Below are 12,589 nucleotides of genomic sequence, written 5' to 3'. Positions count from 1 at the left end.
TAGCGTCGATGCGATCGAGGTTCTAGCTGGACTGAGGTCGTGCCTGCCTCCTACCACAACCGGGGACCTAGCGTGCCTTCCTGCAAGCGGAAGACGCGATCAAAAGCCCGCTCAAATCTCGCGACTTTAGTCTTAACACGATCATCGCGGTCATCGCTTCTCGTTCTTTCTTGCTATTTCATTCCCGCTGCAAGAGCATTTGTCTTCTTAGTCGGGCGAAAATGGTCAGTTCAGACATGATTCCCACTCAAGCACTCACTAACACTAGCAGGCACCCAAAACTCAGCCCAACCCGCAGAAGGCGGCATCCATTCTTGCCTGGTTCCATAAGACGGCACAGGCTCATAGCATCAAGGACCTCGAGAAGACGCTGCCACAAGTCTCTTCTATCAACGGCATGCAGGTCAAGGACTACCTCCAAGCACTCTCAGACGACAACAAGATCCGTGTCGAGAAGATTGGTAGCGGCAACTGGTACTGGAGCTTCCCAGCCGACGAAAAGAAAGCCAAAGATGCTGCTCTCAAGAAGGCCCAAGAGGAGTTCGACAAGGCCACCGCTACTGTAGCTGAACTTCAGGCGAAGGTGGATGATGCAGGTGCAGCTCGCGCTGATGACGAGGAGATGCTCATGGAGACAGGTAATACCAATGTACCGTGTGTTGCACTTATGCTCATCACTCGCAGGTGGCGACCGCAAGACACTGATTACGAAGCATGCCGACCTCACCAGAGACCTCGAGAAGCTCAGGACTGAGCTAGCCGCGTACAGCGAGCAAGACCCCGTCGATATGGAGAAGAAAGCCGCCGAAACTCAGCAGGCTCATCTTGACGCTGAGAAGTTTACCGATCAGATCTACGCCATGCAGGGCTGGCTCAAGCAGATTATGTATGGTGGCAGCGGAGGGGACGATTATCTGCAGACACTGAGGTCCTTCTACCAGGATGAGTTTGATGAGGAGGAACTGGGCTTACGTGAATTGTGAAACTCGGGAAGTCTATGGAGTGTGTTTTCGGAGTAGCCATCGAGAAGGCTACAACGTGTCTGTGTAGGTATAGCGGTAAGGCATAACTACGGCCATACAGACAATATAGTGTAGAATCATTTCGACTCATTCGAGCGACTGCTGCGCCATGTTCGGTCTGGCAGTGCTTGAGTCATGTTTGAGCATGGACCATCTCCAGGGCTAACAGCTTTCGCTTGTGAAGGGCGTCATCGCAAGTAGCTTTCGCCAAACTACCAACAAAGGCCTACCGTACAAAGAGGCCTCGCCCGCCTGCCTCTGCCTGACCATTCATTTTCGCACAACTGTCTGGAATCATCCATACCGACAATCCTCTATACTGACCCCCTAGACCCGCAACAATACCCCGCGATGGCCTCGACAGGCGCCCCGGAAACCCCGCAAGTTCCTGCAAGCCCGCAACGGAGAGGGGGAAGAGGGCGTGGGCGCGGCAGAGGTGCACACGGTGGAGAAGATGGCCACGAGAACTTCGGAGGGCGAGGCCGTGGACGGGGCGGCTTCCAGAGCCGCGGGCGAGGTCGCGGCAACAGAGACGGCGCAGGCACTCGCGGTGGACATGCGCCAGAGAAGGGCAAGGCGCCTGCCATAGACACAGAAGAGAGCGGACACGCTCCACCGACTCTCGTCAAGCCCAACCTTCAGCAATCGGACAACGAAGACGACGATGCCGAAGTCTGCTTCATTTGCGCCTCGCCCGTTCAACACACAGCCGTCGCTCCTTGCAACCACCGCACATGCCACATCTGTTCCATCCGAATGCGGGCCTTGTATAAAACAAAGGCCTGTGCACATTGTCGAACCGAGTCGGACCACGTTATCCTCACAGACGACGCCGAGAAGAACTACGAGGACTTCTCCACCGCTGAGTTTTTCAAATCCGACGATACCTTGGGCATACACTTTGAGAACTCTGGCGTGTTTGAAGACGCGCGATTGCTGTTACAATACAACTGCCCCGACGGCGAGTGCGATGTAGCCTGTCTAGGTTGGCCGGACCTGCATCGTCATGTCAAGACGGCGCATGGAAAAGTCATGTGGTGTGTACTCTGCAGTTCTGAACAAATGATTCTGGCTAACGTTATAAAGTGACCTCTGTACGCGGAACAAAAAGGTCTTTACCCACGAGCACGTCCTATTCACGATGGCCGAGCTACGACGGCACCAGAAGTTCGGCGACGATAATCCTGGAGCAATAGATCAAAGCGGATTCAAAGGGCACCCGGAGTGCGGTTTCTGCAACCAGCGTTTCTACGGCGACGACGAACTATACACCCATTGCAGAGACAAGCACGAGCGCTGCCACATTTGCGACCGCCGGGAGGGAGGAAGCAGGAAACAACAATACTACGTCAACTACGATTCGCTCGAGGTGCACTTTCGGAAAGACCATTTCCTCTGCCCAGACCGAGAGTGTCTAGAGAAGAAGTTCGTCGTGTTCGATTCTGAGATGGACCTCAAGGCGCACCAGTTGGAGGTGCATCCCAACGGTCTTTCCAAGGACGCTTTACGGGATGCCCGGAGAGTCGACATGTCTGGCTTCCAAATCAGGGCGCCTCACGAGCAAGGTCAGGGCAACAACAGGCGAGACGAGCGCAGACGCGAGGGCGGCAGAGGCCGTGGACGCGGACGGGATCCGAACGCTGAGCCAGTGCCTGCGTCGTCTGCGCAGCCCTTGAGCAGAGCAGAGCTTGCTTACCAGCGGCAGAGAGAGGCTCAAAACACTCATTCAGTAACGGGAAGAACTTTTGGGGGCCAGCTCTCTGCACCAACTCCAGGCGAGGCGTTCGCTGCTAGACCTCCTCCAAGCGCCTCAGAGCCTCCTACCGTCACTGCGTCGCGCCCAACCCCAGCGGCTGCCAACAACATCACGAATGGCGTTGCTCAACTAAGCATGGACACACAACCACCCAACCCAGTTCCACAGACACCCCAGGACCAGGCTAGACTGTTGCGTCACAACGCAGTCACAGAACGGGCCACAAACATGCTTCGAGGTAGTGAAATCAAACTGCAAGAGTTCAGAGCCGCGGTATCGGCTTATCGCAACTCCAAGGTATCCGCGGCACAGCTCATCGACGGGTTCTTTGCGCTATTCGACGCCAACTCGAAGGAGATGGGGAAGCTGATCAAAGAATTGGCAGACATCTTTGAGATGCCAGGGAAGCGTGAAGCTCTATTGAAGGCTTGGAATGATTGGAAGGCTATCAACGAGGACTATCCATCATTACCTGGCTCTGCGACAGGCTTGAACGGCGGATCGACTGCGCGAGGAGGTTCACGGGTACTGAAGCTGAAGAGCTCAACAGCGCAATCGTCTCGATCGACAGCCAACCAGCAAGCCAGTTGGTCGAACGCATCGTCGAGCAACCCGTTCCCAGCTTTGCCAGCACCTTCGGGTCGTGTCGGTGCGAAGCCCGGCCAAACGCCATGGGCCTCCTCATCTGCCGCAACGAGCGCGCGCCCCTCGCCCATGCCATCGCGAGTCGCATCATCAACAAACGTAAACAAGAAGCCTGCTGCCGCAGACGCCTTTCCAGCTCTCCCCGCAGCAGCCAAACCCACCAGCACAATCTTCAGCCCCGGCTACACTGGTCACGGTCTACGACGCGATAACAGCGGACGCAACACTCCAGTGAGTAACCCTTGGGCTGGCCCATCCGGCACGAACAGCGGTACATCAACACCGGCTTTGGAGGATGCAGGAGCGGCAGGGAAGAAGAAGGGTAACAAGGGCAAGAAGCAGACACTCTTCCAGTGGGGTTAGTGGGCATAATGTTGAACTCCTGTTATAAATAAATCATCTACATGTCTACATTGCCTCGGTGATTCGTCTTTGTCCGTTGTTGGAGTGATGTAGGCTTCATTGCGCCTGTTGACTTTCTTCCTTGCATAAGGTGGGTTCACTGATGACATGGCCTGGAGGTATCAATGTGTTGTAGGCTGTGTATCGTCATCCGAGAACACCGTGTATACCTTCAGGGTGCATTATACATCACTTCATCTGACAGAACATTTACATCAGCAGTAGTAACGAGAACGTGTAAACTAGTGATTTGTCCATTTGCGATTCCTACAGAAAACCGCCCACAACGTATTGATAGAAAACCCCAACAACGCCAAAATTCCAAAACGCCAACCCAAAAACATGCATCCATAATCCGTAACCTGCCAACGACCATACCGTCAACGCGTATGCCTCTGACCAGCTCTCACGCATCCTCATCAAACTCAGCCTGGTTAGGCACCTTGGGGCCATCTTTGCGAATGGGAATCTTGATACCCTGCTGCGCAAAGCACTTGCTGAGCTTGGTGCTCTCAATGACACCGGGGAACTTCTTGGCTGAGTAGACAGTGAAGGGCTCGGTGAAGTTGGAGACAAGGCATGGGCCTTTACCTTTGCTGCCGTCGTTCATGTGAATGGTGCCGTTGGTGCCATCGTTGGAGCCAATGTCGAAAAGGCTGAGCTTCAGCCGGAATGTGCCCTCGGTGCGCACGCTCAGATCCTGTAGTACGAACCAAAAGCCGGGTTTTTGGTCGAGATCTTGGAGGCGGCATGCATTGACAGCGTTCATGCCGATGAGATTGCGGGTGTGGTTTGACCCCATGGGTGTTGCGGGAATCATCGTGTTTGTCATTTGCACCGGGGGCTGCCCGTACATGTTTTGCGGCATGGGGTAGCCCGGTGGTTGGGCCTGCCAGTATCCCTGGGGCCCTGGCACGGGGTTTCCGCCGTATTGGACCATGTGCTGCTGCGGCATGCCACCGCGGGAGTCGTACTGAACTTGGGCTGTGAACATGTGGTGTGTTCGCTCGGGCGGCGGAGGGTATGAAGTGGTGGTGCTACTTGATATCGACACGGTCGGCGCCGCGCTACTGTGTCTCACCAGGTTGACGGCATTGACTCCCTGCGCGTCGTAGAGGTCGACCATGAGCACGAAGTACGTGCTATCGATGTCGTTGAAGGGGACCTCTTGTCCCGTGTGGGTGTCGTAGACGACCAAGCGGACGCAGGGCGGGGGTGTGATCGGCCTTCGATCCTTGTCACCAAAGCCGCACATGCGGGCTCGGATCGGTTGTTGTTCAACAACCAAGTCGTATTTCCTGGTGGGCTTCGCCATGGTCTGCTGTTGCTGAATTGGCTCTGGGCGGCCAGTGCTAGTCCTGGTGTAATTATTGTAAGACATTTTGGCGTTGTGATGTTGGTGTCTTGGTGTTGATTGGATGTGGGTGAGAGATGTTATGGGTAAGATTAACGGACGGGCGTGCACAAGCTATATACTCTCCCAAGATTTAGGCGATGCGGAAGTGCGCCACGGGCCAACGCTACCTACAGACTCACCACTACAACCATGGTTCAGTATCGAGACATTACCCTTGCAAACGGTCATCAAATCGCCTTCATTAATGACAAATCAATGCGAAAAAGCCTCATGTACCTAGGTAGTCATCGAGTAGGATTGAAACGGGAATATTCCTATAGGGCCACGCAGGTGAGGGGGACCACAGCTGCGGGTCTCAGCCATGATCGGCGTTAGTCTCCGGCGCTACCTCACCCATGGGACAACCTCATACACGAAAACGTCTGCGGACTACACCAAGACAAAAACCCGCAAAGTGGGTGACTAACGTCAACGTAGGCTTCAGGGTTTTCAGTTGTTCTTAGGTTGTGCGGAATACATTAAGACAAGAACGCGCAAAGTGGATGACTAACTTCGACGTTGGGCAGGTTAACAGGGGACGCGCATTTGTATAGGTAGCGCATAATCTGTATGTTTGCAGACTACATCAAGACAGAAACCTGCAAAGTAGGTGACTAACGTTAACCTAGGCTTCAGGATATCTTTTCTTATTAGGTTGCCCAGGTGATGTGGGACGCGCACTCGCGTAGGTACATAGCAACACCCGATTTGTGATTCGATCATTCTCTTGTCCATTAGCAATAGTATCCATACCAAGAAGTATCTACACTCTGCCATTTTCCAATCACATGTTACTCTCAAACCCCTCTGAGTCAACCAGGTGTGTGCGTCCTTTTCCCCTAATATTGGCTGCACTGTTCGCTCGGCTACACATTCGACCACGCTCAGCCACGGTACGAAGCAGGCTGAGCAACTTTGTGATGGTTTGTTGCCTAGCTATCTTTCGCACTTGAAGTTGAAGCATCTCATTCAATGCACAAACTGAACACGTGCCCTGAAGGCTATGTGGGTGCCCTGGAGGCTACGTGGGTGTTCAACGCACCAACTGCAAAATCTTCCCGCAATGTAGACTTCTACGTGATTTCAATTGATCATCTTCTGTAGGTGGGTATAGAACCCGCATCCTGACGATCCGCTGGAGTTGGTGCCGCTTGACTATGTTCTTCATTCATGCTCATACCTGTGTACACCCGTCGTCGCGGTAATGTGCAGCAACAAAGTGGACCAAGGCGCGAAGCTCAGGAGTACCATCTCAATGACCAGCTCGAACCAAGAACAGGCCCTAGTCTAAGTCAAAGGCGCATTCTTTCGTTGTCAACAACGTTCTCTAGTGTACTAGTAATGCAGTCTTGTCTTTTTGAGACCAGCTTCTAAGGTCTTCAGCTATTCAAGTGCCACATCTCATGCTTTGGTGTTTTGCATAACGAAAGAAAACACGTAAAGTCAAAGTCTGTCGGTATAAAGTCAAGCATATTTAGGTACTGAAACCGGTTACCACGAGGTGTGTAGCCATCACATTACGCCTGTATTAAGATTTTGTAAACAGCGTTCCTATTCGGTGTTGTGCCCGCATACATCGACATCATCATGTTTGTCAAATTAATACCCTATCTCACTTAGATCAAGGAATGCCTAAAGAATATTACTGCATAGAACTATAGTAGAACAGCCAAGTAGGAAGAGTATCTTTGCGAATCCTATTTTCTCGGACTCCCCAAAGTCGCTGCGTCATACCTTGTTCGTAAACAAGCAAAATTTTCAACTGTACGGCGATACCATTCCGACGAACAGCCAGCGCCGACTTCGAAGCCTTTTGGAACCTTAACTTTTGATACTATCGCACAACCTGGGACCTTGAACGCCCGTGTCGAGAATGTCAGAAGATGTGGTTTGTAGCCTATACATCTAGATGGCCTGAGATATTCAGCTCTCGTTAGGTTTTTCTAGCTGACAAGGTCCATGGTACGAAGTGGAAGATGTAATATCCAAAAAGGGAAAGCAGGTAGCATTTGGGTAAGGAAGAGACCTCACTCACGCGAGACTTTCAACTTACGAGGAAGGTGCTTTGTCTTAGGTTGTTGCTATCATCTATTCTAAAAGAGAAACTGCGTAACTGTCAAGGTAATTAGAACATGTTATTTGTTGTTTGTATATACGATGGAGATTCTATCTACTGGATAGTACATATGAATTACGCTAAATCTACGTGGTGTGCCTTCCAAGCACGACGCTTGAAACTCAAGCTCAGTCCTGGATAGAGCGTGTACACACAGATTTTGATGACCCCTACATAGGATTCCCATTCCAATTGCCATCGTTTCCAGACTCTGATAACAGGCGTCGTGGAGATCTGCTTCCATCGCCTCGCTTTGCGTCCAGCTAGTGTATCAGGACGTCCCCTTCGAATGTTCCGTTATGCAGGTGCCATTATGCGGAGCTTGCAGTATTGTCATCCGCAACTATGTTGGAGGCAGTTTTCCGACGTTCGGGCATGATGCGAACAGGCTGTGATACATAGCATGAAGGTTGCTGAGTAAGACGTCGATATGTATCGGATCTGTTGAGAGATCGTCGGACTAAGGACTGAGGATCTATAAGGATAGTCTCGTGTTGTGAACGCTGCAAGTCTTCCACTTCGACATCGATGAAACGGCGGAGATCTCGTAGTGTTGTCCTACCCATGTCTGGGCATACGGCATAACGGCGCGAAGTTCACTTGTCCCGTGACGAAACGGGCAGAGTACTGTTCGTACGCGAGTCGAGATCCGCATGTCAACCCGTCAGGTATTCACTGCCACATCACCCAATATTATGCTTGTCCATCTCTTCATCGATCCAGCTGCCCCGCTTGACTCTAACCCGCCTCCTCCACTTATCCTGATCTTCCTGCTGCCCTCGCGTCTCCCAGCCAGTCTCGCCATTCGCCGGTTCCGCATGCGTAACGTTCGGGCTGATGCGTCGGGGATCCACAAAGTCGGGATATTGCGATCCGCCGAAATCGTGCGTGAGCAGGCTGCCGTTGAGTCTCGCCGATGCGCCTACACTCGCTGTACCACTTTGTGTCTTTTCCAGTGTCAGGGTATTCCGGCGTTCGAAGCTGCTACCGCGTGCGTAGGCGTTGTTCATGCTCTGATCGGATTCGGCTCGGACGCGCACGAGTTGGATGAGTTTTCCCAGGACGGCGAATTCGAGTTTGAGTTTGATGGAGTATACGACGCCTTTCAGGGTGGTTTCGATGAGGTACAGATTGGCGAATTCGACGCTGAGCAGGGCGATGTCCATGGCAATGATTAGTACGTTGATGGTGAGGAGCTGGTACATTGTCTTTCGAACGTTTGTGTTCTTGAGGTGCCCGTGGGATTGGTTTCCAGCGCTGTCGTCGAAACTGCGTACGTCGTCTTGTACCGTTTCCGAGAGTTTCAGTAGTCGTACCGTCTCCTTGATGTATACTATGGACAGGATGGTTTCTTGCACGAAGAAGCACACCATCTGCACTTTCTCCATTATCGAGTATCCGCGGACGAAGCGACGCAGCGTAGCATCGGAAAGCGAGTTCGAATTGGAACCGAAGGTCAAGACGGTCGTAACTGAGTGGAGCAGTACGCCATTGACGATAATCATGTAGAGAGTCCAGCGAAGGACTCGGCGCGAGTTCGTAACGAGATGGAGACGCGACCATAGAACGACTGATTGCCCTGGACGTTGTTAGTAGCCGCATGCTGGGGACCTCCAGCGTTGACTGAACTCACCAGTGATCATGGGATACCAGCCAAGCGTGAGTAAGACGACGCCAACATATCCAGCATTCGCCGCGGGGTCCAACAAGCGGAAGAACTTGATGATGAAGCCCAGCGAGTATGGTATGATGCCGAATGCGCTGATGACGAGCGACCAGAAGTACAACCCATGGTAGCGCTGGAAAGTGACGAAAGCGAGAACAATGAGTTCGATAGCGTTGTAGAGCGAAAGACCGAGCAGAAACGCGATGATGATCTTAAGGGGAAGAGAATCGCCGGTGTAGCCTACAAAGGCATCAGTACAAGACAATCGCGTTGCTCAGACACAGCTAGAAACTTACCTCCAGTGATTCCAGCGCCAGCGGACTCGAGTGTCCCCAGCGCCGGTGTCGACTCCGCCGCGAAAACAGACGATGTGACGCTAGAAGCAAGGTTGACAGAGAGCGACGCCATTCCGAGCCTTCCGTCTCAAACTGGTCAAAACGCAGCTCCTCCGTGCAACAACGAACCAGGCACAAAGAGGCAGAATTGCGACGCCATCAGTTCGAAGAGGAGACGGGTACCGTAACGCACAGCAGGGCGACAGAAATGACAGGAGAAACGGGCCGGTAGGAAGCGACATCGAGTAAGGGCTTATTTCTATCGAGGCGGGGATTTTCCGTGTACGAGCGTCGACGGTGCGCGTGCACTAATTGACCACGCGCGGCTTGCATTGCAAACCAACAGGACGGGGCGTCCGAGTGACGCTGCCTTTCTCCACTTGCTAACGGGTTGCAGTTTAGGAGTGCAGGCAGTCCGGGGTAGATCGGCACTACCGAGTCGCGCATTAGGCCATCTGCCATGGCAGTTGGCAGTTTGCCCATGTCTCGGAAAATTATGACGACTGTGCTTTATTGCTTCCTATTGCGGCTTGCACCGTGCTCTCTCTGTGGTAAGAATGGAGAGCTATGTAATCAACTACTTCTCTATTTCCAGCCTCATGCATGCTGGTCCTACAACTCATTAAGTGATGTTTTTGCCCATGCTCTTCTTGCCCTTTTGCTGCGCCGACTCGTGCTTCTTCAGGTCTTCAGGTACCTTACTTATCTCACTCTTCATGAGGATCTGCTTGAGATCGTATAGCACATCCGCATCTTCATTACCCCAGAAAGTGATTGCAACACCAGGCTTGTCAGAGTCCGCTCCCAAACGACCAGTACGACCAATACGATGCGTATACGTTTCGATACTAGGCGGCATGTTGAAGTTGACAACCAGGGAAACATCTGGAATGTCAATACCACGACCGAGCACGTCTGTGGCGACGAGCACCTGGATCTGCCCATTCTTGAGGGATGCCAGAGCAGCCTCACGCTGATCCTGGGTCTTTCCACCGTGGATTGTAGCCGATGCGAAGCCCATATGTTTGATGTCGCGAGCGATCGCATCGCAATTCTTTTTGATGTTGACAAAGACGATGATCGGTGGGGCGAATTCGCGAGTATTCAAGATTTCTTGGAGACGCCTCTTCCGCTTCTCCTCTCCCTGGACGAATTCGACGCGCTGCTCGACAGTGTCGGAAGCCTCGCCCTGGTTACCAATCGTAACGATGGCAGGACGACGTGTATACTTCTTCGCGATTCTTTCTACAGCTGGCGGCATAGTAGCTGTGTACATCATGGTTTGACGGTACATTCCTGCTTTCATGGCAGTGGGGTCTTCGGCAATTTCGCTATCAGGCTTCTCGTTGTTGACAGGTAGAGCGTCGAGAATCTTATTAACGGGCTCTTCGAAACCCATGTCAATCATCCTGTCAGCTTCGTCCATGATGACATAAGTGCATTGGCTAAGAACAAGGACTCGACGCTCAATGCAGTCAACCAGACGACCGGGCGTGGCAATGATAATCTCGGCTCCGTCACGCATCTGGAACGACTGTTCCTCGATGGAGTGGCCACCGATGAGGACAGCCGTCTTGAAACCTAGTGGTAATGCGAACTTGCGAGTCTCCACTTCGATCTGCTGAGCAAGTTCGCGAGTTGGTGCGAGGACGAGGGCATACGGGCCATCGTGTCGGTTGAACGCGTCGAGAGGAGGCAGTTGTGAGATGTAGGCAAGCAGTGGCAGGACGAAGGAGGCGGTTTTACCCGAACCCGTTGCAGCGACTCCGATCAGGTCGCGACACTGCAGAGCAATAGGTATAGCCGCACGTTGAATAGGTGAGGGCTCAAAGTAGCCAACCTCGTCCACGATGCGCAAGAGCTTCTCCGGAAGCCCCGACTCACCCCAGTTGCGCATAGGGTTCGGTATTGCGCCTCCTTTGGTAGCAATGCTGAAGTCCTCCTTGAAGATGCGCCAGTCGCGCTCTCGCATGTTCTCCAGCTTCTTCTTGCTCCAGTGCATGTCCAACTGTGCGCGACCGCCCCTGTCTTTTCGCCGTCGCTCCATTTCAAGTAGCTGCTCAGCTCGTTCTCTGCCATGTTCCGGGTCTCGCTCGATAATCGCATCGATCATCTTCTTTGTCGCTGCGCTGGTGACTTCCTCAGAGAAGCCGCCTAGTCGGCCGCGCCCAAAGAAGCTTGCTTCAGCTTTTTGCTGGTAGATGGGATTGTAATCGTGGCTCGTGTCCTCCTCCTCGTTCCACTCGAAGTTGAACTTCTTTTCCGTCGTCCTCTTGCGCTTTTTCTTGGCCGAGAACGTCGACTGATTTTGTTCCGCGCCCATGTATCTTTGCCTTATCAAGGCCGCCTCGGTGTCGTCAGCAGGGCGCTTGCTGCCCTTCTTGTCCGGCGGTGGAGGAGGCGCCATGTCTCCATTTCTGCGATCGTTTCGCATGGACGATGGTCCAGTCGGCGCATCGCGCATCGAGCGCGGCCCTGTGGGTACGAATGAGGACGAGCCGTTGTGGCTGTTGTGGCCATTTGTGCGGTTGTTGTCTTGCGAATGTCTCCATGCGTCGCTGTCTCCGTTGGAAGCCTCTCGCCTTTTTTGCGCCTCTTCAACTTCTTTCTGGCGCTTCTCAAGCGCGATGCGCTCTCTCTCGGCCTTCGGTATGAACTTTGGCTTTGCGGCAGCCGCTTCTTTCTCGCGCTTGGCCTTGAGGATGTCGTCGATACTCGGTGGCTGCTTGCGAGCAGCTGGGGGCGGAACGGCGGCAGTCATCTTCGTTTCGCGGGGGTCACGGTTCGTGGACTTGCGGAGGAGGATTCGCGCGAACTATAAGGTGCATGTACGCTAAGGCAACACCAGATCACGTGCGTGGCTGCTATCGATAGTACCCTGGCCCCACTGCATGATGTGGTTCCCAGGTATCATCTAGGGAACCACCTTGGAATAGTGTCACACACAATAGGTAGACCTTGATACGCAGGGGTAGAGCCAGTCCAACCGATAGTCCGATGCTGGGTACTGTTACCTTCGGGCTTCCAAGCCCGAGGAAGGAGCTGTACCATGGATTATTATATGTGGACTTGGACATACTTTGATTTAGAGGCCAAGTCTAGCCGTCTACTATTCAGATTGGCGTATTTGGGGTGCTTCCGCGTACGTATCATAAGATAGTTTGGTCGTTCCCATTATCCTGTCACAGCCTGGAGGCAGACCCCCAGCACTCTGTAGCATTCCTCATAGCTCATAAACATGGTTGTATGCC

General features: G+C 52.9%; 3 protein-coding genes across 3 annotated transcripts; all 3 read right to left on the bottom strand.

Moving 5' to 3' along the window:
• Nucleotides 1-4,231: 4,231 nt before the first annotated feature.
• On the bottom strand, nucleotides 4,232-5,206 carry VEL2 (Velvet complex subunit 2; the record flags this gene model as incomplete). Its single annotated transcript, XM_049379050.1, has 1 exon — nucleotides 4,232-5,206. The coding sequence occupies one exon, from the start codon at nucleotides 5,204-5,206 to the stop codon at nucleotides 4,232-4,234; it is 975 nt and encodes a 324-aa protein (XP_049231320.1).
• A 2,814-nt stretch (nucleotides 5,207-8,020) lies between these two features.
• On the bottom strand, nucleotides 8,021-9,411 carry J4E87_007454 (uncharacterized protein; the record flags this gene model as incomplete). Its single annotated transcript, XM_049379049.1, has 3 exons — nucleotides 8,021-8,916; nucleotides 8,971-9,243; nucleotides 9,300-9,411. 3 exons carry the CDS (start codon nucleotides 9,409-9,411, stop codon nucleotides 8,021-8,023), a joined length of 1,281 nt encoding a protein of 426 aa, XP_049231319.1.
• A 549-nt stretch (nucleotides 9,412-9,960) lies between these two features.
• Nucleotides 9,961-12,389, bottom strand: PRP28 (mRNA splicing protein prp28; the record flags this gene model as incomplete). The annotated part of the gene is made up of 2 exons (XM_049379048.1): nucleotides 9,961-12,153; nucleotides 12,387-12,389. 2 exons carry the CDS (start codon nucleotides 12,387-12,389, stop codon nucleotides 9,961-9,963), a joined length of 2,196 nt encoding a protein of 731 aa, XP_049231318.1.
• Nucleotides 12,390-12,589: the final 200 nt, after the last annotated feature.

This window comes from Alternaria ethzedia (assembly GCF_023757985.1).
Source record: "Alternaria ethzedia strain BMP 0044 chromosome Unknown scaffold_20, whole genome shotgun sequence".
Lineage (NCBI taxonomy): Eukaryota > Fungi > Ascomycota > Dothideomycetes > Pleosporales > Pleosporaceae > Alternaria > Alternaria ethzedia.
Note: the sequence above shows the minus strand (reverse complement) of the source record. Positions and strands in the feature narration are given on the sequence as shown.